General features: G+C 43.1%; 1 protein-coding gene across 3 annotated transcripts in view; it reads left to right on the top strand.

Annotated features, from left to right (window-relative positions):
- Window positions 1–2,599: 2,599 nt before the first annotated feature.
- GPR137B (G protein-coupled receptor 137B) overlaps window positions 2,600–19,577 on the top strand; it is a 33,422-nt gene continuing 16,444 nt past the window's right edge. The window contains exons 1-4 of one of the 3 annotated variants that reach the window (XM_054193832.1): window positions 2,600–2,918; window positions 7,309–7,393; window positions 8,880–9,326; window positions 18,077–18,126. In XM_054193832.1, coding sequence (XP_054049807.1) covers window positions 8,958–9,326; window positions 18,077–18,126 — 419 coding nt within the window. In that variant the 5' untranslated portion in view covers window positions 2,600–2,918; window positions 7,309–7,393; window positions 8,880–8,957. Of the gene's footprint in view, window positions 2,919–6,886; window positions 6,910–7,308; window positions 7,394–8,852; window positions 9,327–18,076; window positions 18,127–19,577 lie in introns of those variants that run through there. The other 2 variants (XM_054193834.1, XM_054193833.1) reach the window with 2 other exon arrangements.

Below are 19,577 nucleotides of genomic sequence, written 5' to 3'. Positions count from 1 at the left end.
TGATTAATCAGACTCAAATGCAGCTGCTCAGTTTCTTTCATTAAGGTAGTTTAAAATTCTGTGTATTTTTTCTATTCATCAACCAAGTGGCTGTACCACCTGTGCCAAGCTGAGATTTAGACATTCATTACTTTTTTAAAAAATCTGGGCCAACAAAATGTGAAAAATAAAAGACAGCAGTTTCTGATGAAACATTCTCAGCAATGGCATAGTTAAGATGAAGCAAATACAGCTGCATACAGGAACACACATCTTAAAACATTTTAATAGCAAAAATGATTGAAGTCCTTTTACTGCAATGTTGTCTGTTCTATAAGAGGATTGGAAATCTGCCATTGTATTATACCGGATTTTGCTCCAAAATAAACTACAGCCAGCACAGCTGGAGGTGACAGAAGTATGTCCAGGATAAATACCTACTCCCTGCCCTCCATCCCAGCTGTTAAATCATTCTATCCGTTTTCCTTTCACAGCATGTAGTGCTGGACAGTTTCTACCCTCTCCTCTCTGCAAAGCTCCTCAGCCCTTCCCATCCTGTAGTTACAAAGACCTGATGTGCCCTTATGCAAACCCTTATTTTACTAAACCTCAGTTTGCATAGATCTTACACCCTACAAACAACTGTATCACTTCCTAACAACTCCTAACTAGGCTCCTCCTAGAACGCTTGTTGTGCTACTACTCTGTCCTCTGAATGAGGAAGGATCCTGGGGAAAAATAATCACTAAAGGTAACACCAAAAAGCACTCGCAAGAGGGTTCAAACAAAACTTGTGCTGACTTAATGCTGCCATTTCCGAATTTTTAAATAGTTAATATCATATTACTTCATAATGATATAATTTATTTACTAGTTATAACTTGAAGTATATTTATATTTAATGATATATTAACGTATAATATTAATATAGCTACACAATGTATGTCTATTTATTTTTATAATTTTGATTTATTATAAATTTATTGTCAAATATTACTATTAAGGAATTATAATTGTAGCCAAGATGCTTATTTAATACAATAAACTTACATAGACACAGGTTTATGAAAAGAAATGAGAAAGACAAAGTTTTTGCTATCCACATGGTATCACCAAACATCTTGCTTGTGAGAACTTTACAAAAATCCCCCAAAGGTTAAGAAATCTGCTTAGTACTTACTTTCTCCAAGCAGAGTTTCTCTTTAATGTAGTTCCTATAATAACATCTGCAGCTCTGTTTCTTCAAACTTTCTCCTTTCCTCTTTTTTCACTATTTTCTTTTTTCACACTTTTACAGTTCTCTGCTCTGCTCCACCCACTAGCGCAATTTATTCAGCTGGGCCATTTGAAGTCTAATGCATTTAATGTTCTGTCATGGTATAAACAAACACAAACAGTTGGCACGATTATTAAATTCACTAAATGACCATCTTTTATTTTACTGCATTAGAAGCAAAAGCAGTTCCATTTAAAAACATACAATATATTCTTGGCCCTTTTTCCCCCCATAAAACCAACATTTTATCAAGCCACCTACTATTAACTTTATTTTTCACATAAATGTATTTTAATGACGTTAAGGAGGATAAGATTGATTTCGGCCACTGAGCCACAGTTCACAAAAAAATAAAAACCTGCAGAAGCAATTAGGACAAAGAGTGGGACAATGCTGGTTACTGCTTTGCCAGAGGGGTAAATCCGGAAAAGCTGCTGGTCAGGACAGGAAACCGCCTGGCTAAATGCAGCTGGCTGAAGGACACGAACTGACCTAACTTCTTCTGTTTCTCTTTCGGGGGAGTTTTATGAAGGAAACACACATCTTCTCAGGCAGGCATGACAGAAAAGCAGATGCCCTCAGGACACACCGAGCTGGAGGGGAAAGAAACCAGCTGCAATCTCCTCAGCGTGTCCTTCTCGGGTGGTCAGCAGAAGGAAGTCAATTGCCTGCCCAGACCTCTGGCTCCTGTATAACTCTGAATGCTGTACATACACCAGTAGCAGCCTTAACAAATAATAACATAAGCGACCCCACAGCTCACGGGTGGGATCCCCCGGGGCCGGAGGCCGGGATGCCGCCACCGCCCGCCCTGAGGTAACGGCGCCCCAGGGCTCCCCCCGGGCCTGCCAGGCCCTGTGCCCGCCGCCTCCCGCGCCCGGCCCGGCTCCGCCTCCGCCCTGGGGTTTGTAAGTGGAAGTTGTTGCGCTCGCCCTGTCAGCCCTGAAAATAATAAAAATAATTTAAAATTTAAAAAAAGAAAAATTAAAAAAATCGGAATTTGACCCCATCAACAAGCAGCGTGGTAAAACCATTCCCATTTCTCATTTTCTCCTCGCAGAGCCGTGCCCAACCTTCAGCACACGAAGGCGACTACGTCCGCAGAGCGGCAAACCCGCAGCCGAGCCCCGATACCCCGGGGGGCGACCCCCGTGCCACCACAGCCACGGCCCGCCCGCCGCCTGCAACCGGTTCCAGCCGGTGCCGGCCGGCGCCTGCGGTGCGGCGCCGCGCCACTAGGGGGAGCCGTAGTGCCGAAGAGACGCGGCCGGGCCGGCCTGAGGGGAGCGGGCCTGCCTGGACCGGGCTTGGCCGGCGCTGACCCTCTGCCCGCCTTGTTTGAGGGGAAGGGCCGCGGAGAACCCGTCTCTCTCCGGCTCACCGCCCCCTCTCACCCCCTCCTCGTCCTCCTCAGGGCCCTGCGCCTCGGGGATAGAGGAGCGTGGGGTCGTGGCGAAGGTTGAGGCCGCTCCCAGCGCGGGGAGGCTATGAGCGAGCCTTCCCTGTCCCTTGCCGTTGGCAGATGGGGACAAAGCGCCTCTGGGAGCAGACGAGGGGTCCCAGACTGTCTTCGCTTCCTTTCTGCTGATGGAGGGGCACCTCAGAAGGGGTGAGGACACAGCTCAGCCTGGGGGCTGTAGATGTTGCCCTTCTGCCCCGCCAGGTAAGGTGCCAGCTCTTTGCCCTTCCTCGGCTTGAACCTGGAGGAGCTACCCCAGTCCTGTGCCCTCAGGTGTAGGCTTGTACAAGTCATACAGCAGCAGGAAAGTAACAGCACAAATACACACATATGAACATAGGATATGCATACAAATGATACACACGTACAAGGCAAGGAAGGGTGCTGTCAGTTGAACCTTGTGTGTTAAGTGCTGAACACAAATTTGCTGCAGAGGTCTGCTTACTACTTGGTTTTAGCCCAGGAGTTCTGTTTGCCGCTCAGGTCTTTGGCAGGTGTCTTAAGTACAGATATTCACTAATGATCAAAGAAACCTCATCCTGCGGGAATTCATCCCTGAGCTGTAGGTTTGACACGTAGCTCAGGAATTTGCTGTTTCTTTGCACAGCTACATCGCCTCACGCTCCCAGATGTGATCCTTTGTTTCCAGCCACACTGGCTACCGCTTTCCAGCCTGTTCTTATATCCTAGAAAGGCCAGACTGGGGTTCTGTAGGCCCCTCACCAACAAAAATGTCATCAGCACTACTCCAAGGATGGATGGCCCTACGGCTGAAAAGTTTCTGCAGTGACCATTCAGGATTCAGCCTTGCCAAATGCAGTTTAGGAAAATGAGGAAACATGAAGCTGCTCAGACCATCTGTGAGCCCACTTCCTAACATTGCACAGTCCTCTGAGCTACTATGGATGCCAGCAGCAGCTGGAGCAGATTTGGGATACTGGAGTTGATAACCTTACCCAGACATTAACCTGAGAAGAATTCAGCAAGCTTCTGGACTTTTTGCTTCCATAGCTGAATTCTCAGCTGCTTGAATGAGCAGATAATCAGGGCTGAAGCAGATGATTTCTAACGTGGGGCTTTATTAGCTGTGAGCCAGATGCTTCCTGTTGTCTAAGTAACAGAAGCCAAGAGAAGAAAATGAATTAACTCTCTCCACTAGATGTGGCTAAAATCATCCCTATTTAATTGGTCTTTTATTCTTTACTCATCAAGGTTTTTGTCAAGAGAAGATGTGTTCCCTGCCAGGATGTGCCAAACACTGGGCCAAGTGATCTTTAGCACTCAAACCCACCTCCCTCTGTTCTCAGTCCACATCTAGTCCACCTCCCTTTTCCAGTCAGCTCATACCCTGCTGACTGATACATCTACGGGAATGCCCACTGAAGGGAAATACCTAACTGCTTTAGTTCTGCTTTTATGGGTTTTTCCAGTCGGGGGTGGGGAGGGTTTTCTTCTAGGAAATTTCCTTCTGGTCAAGTATTGGCTGAAATTATGAAACCACAGTTTTCTTACTTTAAGGCTACTTGCATTACACTGATTAGTTTGTGCTGGTGAGTTCCTGCCCTTGATGCATAGGCATTACTTTATTTGAAGCCAATGGAGGCTTTGGCTGCCTTAAGGATTATGGGTTAAGGCCCTACATTTGTACTGTTGTACGCCACTGTATGACCTAAATGAGATTAGAATAATAAATCCTGATTTATTATGAGGGCTTTAGTTAGACATGTTTTGAGTATGAGGTCTGTGTCAGGATTAATAGTGAAATCTAACATGCCCAGGCACAGAGAAAGCCCAACAATGAAAGGACAATTTTTCCCTTGAGAAAACTGGTTCCCAGCCCTCTGTTTGGCTTTTGCCAGAGTCGCTAAATGTTGAATGGCACAGAGACGCTGGATCCCAAAGATGATGACGTAGTCCATGACTTGGAGACAAGCCCACACCGAGCGAAGGACAGAAGTATCCCATCAGCAGTATTTTCCAAGGCTAAGTACTCATGCTCTGCAATGCAGTAGCATTCAAAGAGCTTCAAATATAATGTTTTCAGAATCCAAACACAAATGAGAAATTAGTTTTAGGATTTACTGGCTAATTCATCCATCATGTTGAGCAGGCACTAGTTTAGGTGCCTGCCTTGTAGTTAAATCAGATTCCTGAACCTGTTCCAAGGGAATGTCCGTTCTTTTCAGCATCCTGGCCACCATCTCTCATCAGGAAACCTGACATCTTGTCATGTAATGCACCAAATTGCAATAGCCTAAGTACTAGACGCAGAGGGTGTGTGCTTACACCACGTAGTTAAATTTCTCTATTCTAATAGCCATGTTACTAAAGGCTTCAGAGGAATTTGACTTTCCAAAAAATTTATTTAAATTGAAATGAGTGGACTGCAAGGATGTAACTTGGTATTTCTGTAGGACACAAAATGAAGAAAGAGGAGGCGTAATTGTTGTGACAAATTTGGGTGAATTAAATCATCATTAATTCCACAGTATCTCTACCTTTTGTCTGATTCAAAGAGTCTTAATACTCCCACTCTCCATCAGCTAGTTTATGGATCTTGTTCAACAGCAGATTTCTGTCCCCCTTTTTTTTATTTAATAGGAATATTAAGTAAAATGTTGTTGTTGAGTTTTGTAATCATAGGCCTAATGGAGTGCGGAGCAAAAGAAATTGTTGAACCAGAACACCATTTTCTGTCTTTTTCTTTGGTTTGGCAAGAGGCCTGCCTACCTGGCAACCTCTCCTGGTGTGTCTCAGTTGGGGTGAAACTGGATGGACTGGCCTCTCACAATTTTTCAGATAACTTTAGGGAAAAGCAACTTTTGAAGGATAGACTTTAAGGTCCAGCTATGATACGTTACTCAGTACTTGAGGTTAAAACCATGAGAGCCAGGTACTTGTAAGAAATCCAAGAAATCATGAAACCTCAAAAGAATGAAAAATCTGCCAGTATAACTGAGGACAAACTCTCTGGACTGCCACAGTATAAAATCAAAGATTAATATGGTTCAATATCTAACAAAATCTTATATTGCTTTATTTTCTTCACCTTCTAGCAGTGCTCTTTTCTGCAAAACCCCTTCTGAAAGATTTTTTGAACTGCACACTAGGTGCAGAGTGCTTTACCACACACAGTGATTCGCTAACAGTCTTGCCAGCAAATTCATTAACTGCAAGTGACATCAAAGATGAGAACTCTAGACCTCTCTGCTCAGGAGCAGGGCAGCAGTTCAACTTGCAGAATTTGGATACTTTATGTTATCTACTTTTGTTCATTTCAAGTCAAGTAGCAGTGGGACAGCCTAGCTAAGCAATTTTTTGAACCCTGGAGCTCCACTCAAGTTTATTCCTTTGGACAATGACCCTTAGAAAGAAAACAGTAACACAAACAGATCATCTGCAATTGCCCAACATCCCTAGACAGCAGCAGGAGTGTGCTGAAGACCAAGCAGTGTCTGACCTTAAGCACCGGGGAGCTGTACGTGAAGTTTGGTCTATTAAGAAGTTTCTTGTAATGCTGCAATGCAGAGTTTCCCAACCAACCTTCGCTCACCTACTGGCAAGGACACACATCCGTGATGCAGTCTGTGCGACTGCTGTTCTTTGCTGCCCCTCGGCAACACCTAATCAAGGGAGCAGCAGCTTTGTTTGGCTGTTGACAGCATGCTCCCCGTGAAGTGTGAATTGGCAATCACATCCACGGGGGCACTAAGGGAAGACAGCCGTTTGTTAAGTGGAAATGCTTCCTGCTTCTCTGTATATTTTACAGTATAATTCAGGCATGTGGCAGTCTTAAAATCCTGGTGGTTTTGCTGATGGCATGCCATGGAAGTCTTTACCCTCATTTAGCAGGTTAAAGTCTTATAGCACAAGCTGTGAATCCTTATAGGTCACTGATAAAAAGCAATAGATTGCTTATGGCTACCATGGGTTAATGTTAGCCACAAGTATAATCACCAAGTTTGTGCTGAGAGCCAGAGAGGTGGTGTGTAACCCACTGGATTTATTATCACTGTACTCTGGCCTCTAGATAGTGCATGTGTACACTGGGGTTGTGGGGACTGAGGGATGTATAAGGCAGGCCTATTAGTGCAGCCAGGAAGGGCTAAGAAGAGGTTTTCCTTGTCTGCTAGAAGGAAGTATGTATCAGTCTAGGGAAGATGTTTTCCTGATCTGGAAGATGGAGCCTTTTATAGTATGTATTGAAATATATTTTGTTGTATCTATTCTATTTGTTGCACATATTGTCAAAACTCCTGTCCAGACCCTTTATCTTCCCCGTGTTTGCCTAATGAGCATGATGGCCTGAGTACAGATAGCTTCTCTGACAAGCTTTCTTTCTTTAGCAACTGCTCAGTTTTCCATGTTCTGCTCTGGTATTGAATCAATTTTACTTTTTTTTCAGGAAATACGCAGGGTCTAGGAGCAGGTGGTAATTTAAAACTAAGACCAAGTTTGTTTATGTTGAAGCCATAAAATTCTCTTTCTGTGCAAGCTATAGCATACCTCTGTACATGTGCATGATTTTTAGTGCTTGGACATTTCTTATCCTCTCCCATCATTGACTCTGTGTTCTATGTATTTCTATACGTAGTCAAATCGACACAGCCACTCAGTGCTCTGTATCACCCTGCTTCTGTGAGCTGTTTATCCAGGATTTCCAAAGCTGACTTCTCCTGGTAAGGGTCTTAAAATCATTTCTAGACACCTTAATAGAAGTGATCTGATTTACAGAAGCTCTGAGAACCCACAGATCCCTTGCCAGTCAATGGCAGCTAAGTTTGTTTGGCACCTTTAAAATCAAACTGCTTATGTTTTAGTACCTAAACATGGAAGTGTTCAGTGTGGGTATTTTTAGGGCAGGATGGGCTTCAATTAGAGATCTTTTTAAAGAACAATCCAAACTGATATAAGCTGTATTTATATATATAATAATTCTCTTTTTCAACAAAATAGTTGTTCTGAACTCCTCTTGGGATTAGGCACTAATAACGGAAATCATTACTTTAGATCCTACTCAGTGTCAGTATCAGTATCTGCATACCCTGTATATGGTGTTAGTTGACTACATGGACACTTTCACTAAAGGAATCTTTTTTCACTGCTCACCAGACATGTGGGGTCCTCCCTCGAGATTCCAGGTAATAAGCACTTCTTGTAATCTGCTTACTATAAAAGACAGAACAAAACACAGCAGTGCTCCAGCCATAACCAAGGTGTCTTTTAAAAACCTTGTTATTGGATGGTGTATGACGCTAGACATGACCTAGAGATATATGAAGCATTTCCACCATGCTACAAATGTCTAAACTACTCAAGTTTCAGTTCTCACTTCTCAGCCCTGTGAGTCAAACCCAGCAGCCTGCCATAGCGCCTGTTAATTTATAGATTTAATCCCAAGGGTACATCTGCACACTTGTGAGAAGGTGTGTCTAGTCAGCTGTTGCCACAGTGATGGCACAAATAGACAACAACCAAGAAGAAATGAACTTGTAGCTGCATGTAGGCTTTGGTGAATTTGAGTATTTAGGGGGTTTTATTTGTTTCTGTATACACCGTGTTTGGAAGCCTTGATGTGCCTTTTCTTCCTTTCTAATGAAATGTCTTATGTTAGAAGAAAAAGAAGATACTGAATGTGTTAGATTTGCTGTGCAAATTGTGTATTTCCTTATAAACACAAATATTTCTGCAATGCAGAGCTGAACTGTTGCAGCCTATTACAGTGGTTTGAAATTTATGAGTACTTTAAGGTGCTTAAAATTATTCCTAATAAAATGCAGCTAAATAAAGTACTTGCTAAATGGGAACAAGACAAAAAAAAAATCTTGCAAAGATACGATGTGGCTGCCACTGGGAAAATGTCAGGTACCTGCTTCTTGTAGAAAATTACTTAACTAATTTAAAATCCAGATTATTTTCCTTAGGAAAAAAATCAGCAGTAAACCACTCAGGGGCTGGTGGATTTCTTTGTTTCTTAAGGATGGTAAAGATTCGTGCACAAACATCGGCAAAGGGCAGCTTTCTGAGCTGTTCCCTGCCAGTTGCTGACAAAGGCAGTCCTAATGAATCATTCTGAATTGTGATCATGTGCTACCAGCCCACAGTGAGCTGCCAAAGAGGAAGTGCAGCTTGTTTTCTTTCATTTTCTTGATTCCTATGCTGTAGGAAGATGAAAGGAGAAGGAGGAGGAGGCAACAGCGGCAGCCAAACTTAATAAATAATTCTGACGATTCCTGATATCAAATGGAGGCCCCTGAGTGGGACACACTGAAAAATGACACCCTTCCGCCGACCCTGACGCCAGCTGTCCCTCCGTATGTGAAGTTGGGCCTGACCATTGTATATACTGTTTTTTATTCACTGCTTTTTGTGTTCATCTACGTCCAGCTCTGGCTGGTCCTTCACTACAGGCACAAGAGGTTCAGTTACCAAACTGTCTTTCTGTTTCTGTGCTTGTTTTGGGCCTCTCTTAGGACTGTGCTCTTTTCGTTTTACTTCAAAGACTTTGTCACAGCAAATTCTCTCAGCCCCTTCATCTTCTGGCTTCTCTATTGCTTCCCAGTCTGCCTCCAGTTTTTCACCCTGACCCTGATGAATCTTTACTTCACACAGGTAAGCAACAGATATTTGGTCAATTAAATCTGACAGAATGGTAAAGCATTATTTTTTAAGAATCATGAGAAAAATGTAATTTCCTAATGTAGCTTGGCAATGCAAAAAGCAAATTTCAGTTATTTAGTTGGGAGTTTTAACTTTTGATCTATATGCAAGTGAACAGCGTTAAAATGAAACTGGAGCCTGAAGTGATCATTTTGGGAACGGCAAATAATATATCTACTGTCGATTAAATGGGTATCATTTAATTTCAACGTTGGGGGGGGAAATGTATAGGAGAGCTTGAAAGTTGGACATCCAAAATGACATTCTATTATTTTTTTTTATTATTGTTGTTGTTGTTACTAGACTTCATAAAACTCCTAGCTTAGCCAACCTGATCTCTGTGTGCAGTCAGAACTGTAATTTCTAATTTTGCTGGCAGCCCATCACTCCAGTTTTTCATAAGTTGGCTAACATGTTTCTGAGTGTGATTTTTGTTCTGTGTATCACAATCGAAACTGTTGATTGAGTCCTACTGCAGACCCAAATTCCTATATTGATCTGTTTTACAAAGAACAGTGACTCCGGACCCCAGTAAGTGCTAAGTGCTGTACAGGGATACACCCTCTGATGTAAAGGTAAATTAACTGTATAATGGGGTGAAGAAAATAATATCTCAATTTCAGACAGAGGTCTTGAGAGTGTATCTGTGCTATGGACAGCTAAGAAGCCAGGTGCGTTAGGCTGCACAACGCTCCAGGTTGCTGCAGTTAGACTTGCTTGGAAGTATTTATGATGAGCTCGGGTATCTTGGCACTGGGCTGCAGGATGGGATATTGGCATGCTGAGACAAAGAAAGGCTGCTGGGCTTGCCTAAGATCTCACAGGAAGCTTGCAGGAGGGCAGGGTCTGGATTCTCTATCTCCTCAGTCCCACTACAGTGCCTGGAACAGGAAGCCAAGCCTGCACTCAGACGACCCTTGTCAGTGTCTGCTTTCCCAGTGCAGGGGTAGTTGGCCAGGAGAGCACCAGCTAGCCCTGGAGCACCCCCAGCAGTGTTCAGGATGCTTTAGGTGTTGTTGGGTGCCCCACTTGGAATCAGCTCAGGGTCTGGGTGCTTCTGTAGTGCCTACAGTGTTTAACAGTGCTCTGCAGCGATTACAGGCCTGTCAATTCTAAACAGCCTGGCTGGAGAGATCAGGCTGCTTGTGAGAGCTGCCATCCCAGAGCTGAAAAAGCAGCAATGGTAAGCATGACAGCTGTAAGAGGATCACTTGAATTGTAGAGGGTATTAAATACTTAGAACCACATACACAGTTTTGTGCTTAGGTTTACTTTTCTGGATTCAGTGTCTGAAACACCTGCTAACGCACACCACTCGACTCCCTGGCACTTGCAATGTATTAAGGGATTACAGGAACCTTTCATCTACATGCTACTCAACTTCAGCTCAGGCATGTGGTGACCTATGCTTTATCCCATAGCTATTGTGAGAGTCATTTGATAATGGTGCGATCCCCCAGGGGCAGACATCCATCAGCACACAGTCCATCCCCATCACAGCAGCTAGGACTAAGTCGTAGCCCTAGGTCAGATTCTTCCCTCAGACACACATGGATGGCTGCTGTGGAAGTCTGGAGGCAGAACGCAGCATCCTGGCTCTTTGCCAAGAGAAGCTGAGGCTCTCATGAGCACAGAGGGGGCACAGCAGTCTGCATTCTGTGCATTAGTGCGCCAGCACTCAGGGGCTTAATGTTCCTTTCGTCTCAGGAAGATCTAAAAAGGAAGCATGCCGAATGCACATATATGCCCTTTCAACTTATTTTTGGCATTGCTGTCTGATAACATTCAGGAAGCACAAGTCAGTGGTTGGAAAGAGAAAGAATACTAAGGCCTTTGAGATTCTGCCTTTGAGACAATTTCTGCTTTGTCACCATGAGTCCTCATGATCTTCCTCTGAGCCCCTCTGTAAAAGAGTGTCATAGTTACCTGTCTTGAAGAATTGTTGTGAGGATTTGGAAACAATATTTGCAAGGGACTTTCAGAGTGTGTGATGTGTGTCATAATCTTTAAAGATCGTGGGCCACTGTAGACAGCATATTATTAATATTGTTGTTTGCTTTAGAGCTGGTTGCTCCCGATGAAATCGCATCTCAAATATCTCCCCAGCCAAAACAAAGCCTTAAGAAATACAAACACAGCCATTGTACAAATATAATGTGAGACACAGAACAAATACACATATTTTTAATTCACTGTTATTAATTTTTTACTTCTAACCATTAAAAGGTGGTTTGGCTTGAAATTCAGCATCTCCTTGAGACTGTATATTTAATGTGCATCTAGCTTTCCCCAGTAGGCAAGCAAGAACTAGTGTGAAAGGGGTGGGAAGAGAGAATTTTGTTTTCAGTAATGGTGTATAACTTCACAGACCTGTTCAGAAACAACTTTTATCCTTTCTTCTCTGGAAGGCAGGCAAGAAGGGTCTGCAGCTGTGTGTCATTGCATAAAAACCATGCTATTTAACTTAGCTAGAGGGAAAGAAGTGATCTATGTATAGTATAGCAACAGAGGACTGGAAGAGACCTCAGTGGGTCTCTGGAATTTGCAGGTGTTTATTATCTGCTGTATGGCACCCAGACATGTGGCACCGCTAGGAAAACTTTTAGACATAGATGTGAGAAGAAAAAGTGATTAAAAAAAATATTGCAAATCCTCCTGGCCAAACAAAAAACTCATTTGGCAAGTGCCTGAGGACATTTTTCAGAATAATAAGTACCTTTGAACTTGACAGAAAGTTAGCCACAACTATTCTCTTTTTAATAGGTATCCCAAAGCAATGCGGACACAAATTTAAACTGTATTTTATGTGTAGCAAGGCAAATATGCCATAATGTCATCAGCACAGGAAGGGTTGTTCCCAGGCCTGAGCATCACCATTAGCAGATAGAGCAGAAGGAGCTGTAATGCGTTGGGGCAGATTGCTAAAGTGGGGAATCTGTGAAGGAAAGAGAAGTTACAACCAAAATAGTTTTGACTCAGAACAATTCCTGAGGGATCTTTGGATTAAAAGCCAAATTCAGGGTCCTTCACCAGGTCTTGATGCCCTGCTTATGGCAGAATAGAAGATAAGGCTGCTGCAGATAAAGCTTATATAACATTAGCTCCTCTCAGAAATCATACTGCAGAAAATATGTATGATTTCCAATGAGAGTGCTAGCTTTATTAGAATTTATTAATCCTGTGTCTGTATTCAGTCTCTTCTAAAGAAAAAAACACACAGTGTGACCCACTCTCTTAGGAGAAGCCTCTGTCTACTTAGAAATCATTAAAATAAATCTCAAGTGAGGATGAGATCCAGTGGCACTTTCGTAAAACAGTAGCCCAACACTGGCAAATAACTGCATTGTACCAAGCCAGAGCAGGTCCCTGATCCTGGTCCATCAGATAGGGAGCTGAAGTGTGTGTTTCCACCCACAGAGACTGAAAAGCCCATAGATATGTTTGCCTCACACCTGCAGCTCCCACAGGCTTATTTTGCTGCTTGATAAAGCAAAGTCCGCAAATCGGCAAATAACGTATTTTCTACTTTAAGTGATTCCAGACAGCAAGGATCCCAGGACTCAGGCACTCTTTTATTTATGTCCTGCCTAGCCAAATCTTCCCTGCCCCTGACAATGGGAGACTGAGATAAGTCCTCAGGCTTTACAGTCAGTGCTGTGGGCAAAAGCGTAAAGAGGTTCTGGGAAATAAAATAAGTCACTTTTTTCCTGGTGTGTGTGAGGGGTGGGCAGAGAAGGCCTTGCTTCATGTTGTCCTGTTTGCTTCAGACTTTATATTTCCCTGAGGAACAGGATACAAATGAAGCAGGAGGGAAGCTAGGATGGAAGGTTACAGACTCAAAAAACAAGGTCAGGGCCAAAGACCGTGAGCTCTAGGGGATGCTGGAAATCCCAGGCCTCCCCTGTGGCCAGGCACAGCAAAACATTTGGTGGGCTGTAGGTTTAATCATCAGGTTGGGAACTTCTCCAGGACTTAGGAAACGTGGTAGTGAGCTAAAGAACTGTGAGGCTGTATGGGTGGAGAAGGGCTGGTAGGCAGATTTACCTCTCTTTCCTCCTCCCTAACCATCTTCCCTTTTCTCTGGCATCCAGATTGAGAAGCTTACCCTGCCTCCCAGGCAGGGCTGATAAAATCAGGGACTTTCAAATGAAGAGAAATTGTGCAGAGTAAGACAGTTTAGAGGGGAGCTGGCCATGCTGGAAGTGCCTGGCAGGGTGGGGTAAAACCGGCACAAGGCTTTCGGAGAGGTTACGTTTATCTCAGTGGAACTGGGGTATGCGTTAGCGCTGGGAAGAAAATTAAGAGAACTTCTCATGCTCTAATTACTGGGGATAGCATTTCAAAAGTAATACCACCAGTGAGAGAACAGAGAGGGCTTTTTACGTAGGAGAAATATTTATTTTTTAGTAGAAATGAACACACCATATTTTATAAAGCTTGTTATTAATTTAAAGCATGCTTTAGATGTACATAGAACTAACCAGGAGTCTAACTACGGAAGGTAAAGCATCAGCAGATATGCTTGGCGTAAAATGTTGCCCTCAGTATTGGATCTATAGAATACAAATTGCAACTGCAGACTGGCTGACTGTCAGCATCTGACATGAAAAATGAGGTCATTTGACTTAGAAAATAATTTGATAGGAAAGCTACACACGCAAGTTTACCGTGGCTGTCAGCCCCGCAATGGTCCCTGTTCTTTCAGGACTATTTTTACCAATTTACACAAGGCTGAGTATGGTAGGGAATCACGTTGCCCATGTCTGTAGGCTGTACAAATTGTAGAGTTTAGAGAGTAGAGGGAAAACTTGCATGTTTTGGGGAATCTGATCCAAATGAAAGAATGGACATGGGAGAAAGAGAGAAAGGGGAACATGGGCTTGGGACTGGAAGATACACAGCAGAGGAAAGGTGTATGTGCTGATGGTGAGGGACTGTGGGCCTGCATGAGGCCATGGCATATTTTCAAGGTGCAAAGAGAAGTTTGCATGGAGTGTGACAGAGGAAGAGAGGAGCCGTGGTGAAAGGAACTGGGAAGGAAAAGTATATGCTATGCTCCTTAGAGTTTTTGAAATGAGAACTGGTAAATAAAGCTGAACTTCATTCCTGTGCAGAGGGCCAGCTTGAGACATGTGCAAGCACTTAACACATACCTGAGGCTTTTTGGTAAGCTGAGCTGCAGCTCCCGTAAAAGTGAATCGATCAGCTAGCACTAGAGGCACACTGGAGGTTTGTGCCAGCTGTCACGTCAGTTCAGCTAAATCAGAGCATGGACTGAAAATTGCTCCAGTGAGATTTTCTTTTTTGCTCTGGGACTTGGCTTTGACACCTGTTTCATTGATACTTACAGGGCCAGAGTGGCTCCTAATTCAACTTTCATAACTGTAGCTGGAACCCCCTTAAGCTACAGCAGCCTGGCCCTGTCTGCCTTCTCTGCTGCCCAGCAGCTCTGCAGAACTCTCTGCAGCTGAGCTGCTGATGGACTCCCATGCCATCCTCACTTCTCCTCTGCTGAGACCTGGTAAAACGTCTTTAAGGTCAGCTGTTTACATCAGTTCCTGCAACAGAAATTTTCCCTGGCTGTATGAAGGGCTTTTTGGAGTCGTCTTGTACTGCTGCAGTTTTATATGCCAGACATATACCTCAGGGGAGTGGAGGAGGGAGTGTGAGAATCTCATTTGAGGTTTCCAGTCCTTCAGCAAAAACAAGGAGTCAAACCAGGATATTTCTTCTTTAAAGAACACGCAAAAAGGGAAATACTTTTAAGAAGAAAAAGTAACAGTTTAGACATCAGAAAATTAGCAAGGAATTTCACTGAGTTTTCTGTGTTGCTGTTCATCTTGGGGCTCTCTGAAAGGTATTTTTTAAAAAGTCTGCCTTCTGCTTGCTGTTTAGTCTATTCTTAGGAATAGTGTGGTTTGCTCTGGTTTGTTGGAAGACTTGCTGAGATGACTCAGATATTGACTGGAAGCTTTCTCAACACTGTTGCGGGGAGGGGCCATTGAGCAACCAGTCTCTTGAGCTAAATGACTGTTAAAAGCAAAAAAGCTGCACCCACGCATGTGAGGTATATTGAGATCAGCTTCTGACATCCTTACTCCCACTGAACAGCCCTTTATTTTGTGACAATCACATTGCTTACAGCAAGGCTACGCATGAACTAAGGCCCTATCAGTGTTTAAGCAAAGCTGGCAGAACTTGGCCGCTTATATTTCTTTCTAGCAGTGAAATTGTAAGAGTGCCCATGCCTTATAGAGTAACTTTCATTCTACGTAGCATCCATTTTTTATGCAGTGTTCATTTTCTTTCTTAATGGTCATATTGCTCTGATAAGATTCAGAACCATTTATCAACTGGGAGAGGCCCACCAAATGTGGAATCACAATAACAGCTGTTTTGGCTGTCTCGCATCTGGAGATCCTGCTGGATCTGCAGCAGGAATGTCATGTTTAGTTTTAGCTAAGTTATCCACGGAGCTTTTGCTAGGTAGGGCAGCCCTCGACTGTTTAATGTGACAGGAGTGGTCTGTGACATTACAGGGGTAAGTGGATCCTTTTGGGGGAACCACAGGAGATAGTATTCAGGAACCTGTGAATTTTCTAGGTTTTGTGGACCCAGCACAACTCATTGCCCACTGCAAATTACTTGTCTTTTGTAGTTCTTTGCACAGGCCCTGAACACTTCTGTTCAGTGCTATTCCTGAAAGCCGTCAGAATTAACGGTACAATATGTGTGAGTAAGTGCTACTCAGAACAGGTGAGGATTGTGGAATGGCCCTAGAGACAAGTTTTACTTGTTTAGTTTCACTGAGGTCAGGAATCTTTTCCTTCCCGCTTGTCCACAGTGTCTTCCAGAAGAAGCAGAGGAGGCAACAAGTCTAGTACAAAAAGCATGCAGGTAGTATTTTGAACCCAAACTCTTCTCTAAAAACTGACAGCCCCGCTTTGTGTGCCACGGGAACACAGAACATTCACAAGCCTTTTGTATCTCTCCTTTCAGTAGCAAGTAGGTAAAACAACATAAAACTTCTTCCTGAACTCCTGTGAGAATTCATGATCCAGGAATTTGGAGAATGAATCACAAAAATCTTTTGTAAGGGATGCTGCCAGAGATGTTAACTATTTGAAAACAGTATCAATGGTTGAAGAATATTTTTAGAGATTTTTTCCCCCAACTTTTCAGTTTTATTCTCAGCAATTATTTTTCTAAGGCCTGCTGAAAAGCTCAGTGTTCTCTGCTGCTTCATCTAGTGCTGAGCAGGCTGATGCGTCACAAAAATAATTTCCATGTCAAGGCAGCTGTTTATGGTGAATAGGAGTTAAATGACAAGTTGTTCCAGGAGCGCTGGAACAAGTGAAGCCTAATTTTCTCCAGATCTGTGTCTCATGCTTGACTTTGAGCTGTTTCCATAACTGGGGCATTTCTTATGAGGCTGAGACGCACACTCTTTCATATTGGGTGATGTGTAGGATCATTATGCAGGGTTCTCCTCACAGAGGTCATATATCAGATGCATTTATAGGGTTCCTTACTTCTGTTGGGTCGCTAATTTTTAGGAGGGTGATAAAGGATCATGTCTTTGATGCTTCAAGTATTTTTCTATCAGTTCTCTGACTGGAGTATTTTAAGATTAGTGAGGGGACAGATAAACAGGTTAACAGGCAGACACATGCCTACACATACATAGTGATCATGTAAGTCCTGTTTCCTTGGGAAAGCATGATAATCATAGCAAATATTATGCAAGCTATGCTAAAAGGCATGCAAAACCAAGTGAAATGGATAAGGCGGGATAACTTGAGGAGAAAGAAATTAGGAAAAAACCCAGAATAAGTCATACAAGTGGGGGTTTTTTTGTAATACTAGCAATCAGCGTGCTTCAGTATTGGTTTAAATGAACATTTGTAAACTGAGTGTGTTTGGAAATGATCTTAACTTCTGAAAAAACAATGCTGCATCCCTGTAATTTTCTTTAATGAATAAGATATAAAATATGCAAATGTATTTTTGTAAAATTTCTGATGGTGGTTAAACACCTGTGACTGATATTACCTAGCTACACTGCAGAAAACTTGTCAGTATTTTGTCTTTTCTATTACAGCGAGGTAACTACTGGGCCTGAGCTATCTCTCTGTAAAAATACGTATTGTTGTATAGTGAACAGACAGCCAGCAGAAGCCAAATATACCTCAGAGTAAAACAATAAGTTTGGTTCTTGATGGCATCCTTTTGGCAATGTAACATGGCTACAAATGTATATGTCCAATTTCAGGCCAGGGTACTATGACAGGCTCTTCATGGGAATAGAGCGGCTGACCCACTATACCAGTAGGAGCTGGTCTACTTGAGAGACCTGTACTGTTAGGTCATGTAAGAGCCTAATAATTACTTGCCTCTATGATTATACTGGCATTGGTCCTCTTCTGAACACTGGTATAAAGGACCTTATTCCCAAGGCAGAGTAAGTGAAAATAATGGTGTAGGCAATTTGTATGCAAGTACATCGTGATCACCTGCTGAGTGGTTTGAATACTTTGCTTAGAGCTTGCCTGCCATGGATAAGCAATAAATGCAAATCTGTTATGTAATGAAACCTATCATTACATTTCTTGTGACCTGTGAGACAGGATTCTTGCGGATCACAGCGTCTCTCTTTACCTATGTGTATCCTATGTTTGATGCAATATTTTTCTGTTTTGCAGGTGATTTTCAAAGCTAAGTCAAAATATTCCCCAGAGCTACTGAAATACAGGTAAGAACTATGCAAACATTTAATGTGGTAAAGAACAGAAGCCATGCTCTTTGAGAAACACTACATCTTTGATAATTTGTAGCACTCATATCTCAGCTGTTCATATTTATATACCAATGTTTTATGATGATTGTTCTGAGGCTAGCTTCTTCCTATGACATTCAGAAATCTTTGTCATTTCCCAACACAAGCACTGCTTTTAGACATTCACACATCTCAATGGCGAATATTTCAAATGCAAGCAGAAAACACTCACCCTGGTGATTTGTTTATGGGTTCTCAACATTTGTGTTGCTAGGTGAATTCAGATCCAGTGCTTTGGTAAAGGTAGCAGAGTGATGTATTTGTTTTGACAGGAATGAGTGTGACCGAGTATGTATTAATCTGTGAGGTGAGTGGTAATAAAAGACTCAAAATTTTGGGGAGGATGATAGAAGAGTTGTGAAGGGAAAGAGCTAGTGAGAATGGATTCAACTTGATGATGTATTTGGGAGCTCGCAGATAACCTCCCCTGACTCTATCGAGGTGAGGTTATGGTAGCTTTGCATTGAGGTGGGGAGATTTGTCTGGGATCTTGTTGAGGAGGAGGGATTGTCAGGAACTACTTGAAAGCTCCCCAAAGGTCAGTAATGTACAGAAAGTTGAGGAAGAGCTCAATAAATTAATGTTTATTGTTGCAATGCCTAAAAGCCTCAGTTGGGCAGCGTTGTTTAGACAGGGGAAGAGAGAGAGAGGTTGTCTCCATTCTAAAGAAAGAATTTACAATCTGAATTCAGGATAGGAAAACAGAGTAATTTGAAACTGAAATCTGACCTGTTATTAGCTGACTATTAGGATAACATAGTACTGTATCAACAGGTCAAATATTAACATTGTTCTTGCCCTCGAAAGTTTGGTATACAATTGGGGTTTGATACAGCTGGAGAGACAAACATCTGGAGCAAGTGCTTCAGAAAGCACGTTTGGCAGAATGGCAGTACAATGAGAGCAGGCTTGGGGTGGGCTGTGCTTGGGCTGGTGAGGGTATGGGACATGCAGGATGTGATGGCTGACTGAGGGATGTGGGCTCCATGCTGAACCGCAGCTGATGCAGAAATTGTTAGGATGGGAACAGAGAGGCTGTGTCTATTTTAGTGGCCTCAGGAATGCTTTCAAGTTAGTGGGTCTGTGTGCATATCTTGGCCACATCCCAAACCACAAGGGGCAAGAGCTGAATGCTCCCTGGTAAACACTGTGGCATACAAATAAGTTCACCCCCCCTTTGCACTCTGGTTTCTGTGGGAAGGAAATGCAGGAGTATGGGCTGGCAGACAAGCACAGCACACACCAGCCAGGTCCCCAGCCAGCCCCCAATGCAAGCGTGCCTGCCTCTGATGGTACGCATAGGCAAGAGGAACAAAGGGGATGGCTTTGCACAAAGCCTGGGCTGCAGGTCAGGGTGGCATGGGACA

Source organism: Rissa tridactyla, chromosome 3, assembly GCF_028500815.1.
Source record: "Rissa tridactyla isolate bRisTri1 chromosome 3, bRisTri1.patW.cur.20221130, whole genome shotgun sequence".
NCBI lineage: Eukaryota > Metazoa > Chordata > Aves > Charadriiformes > Laridae > Rissa > Rissa tridactyla.
The sequence above is the reverse complement of the archived record's forward strand: the minus strand, read 5'-3'. Positions and strand labels throughout refer to the sequence as shown.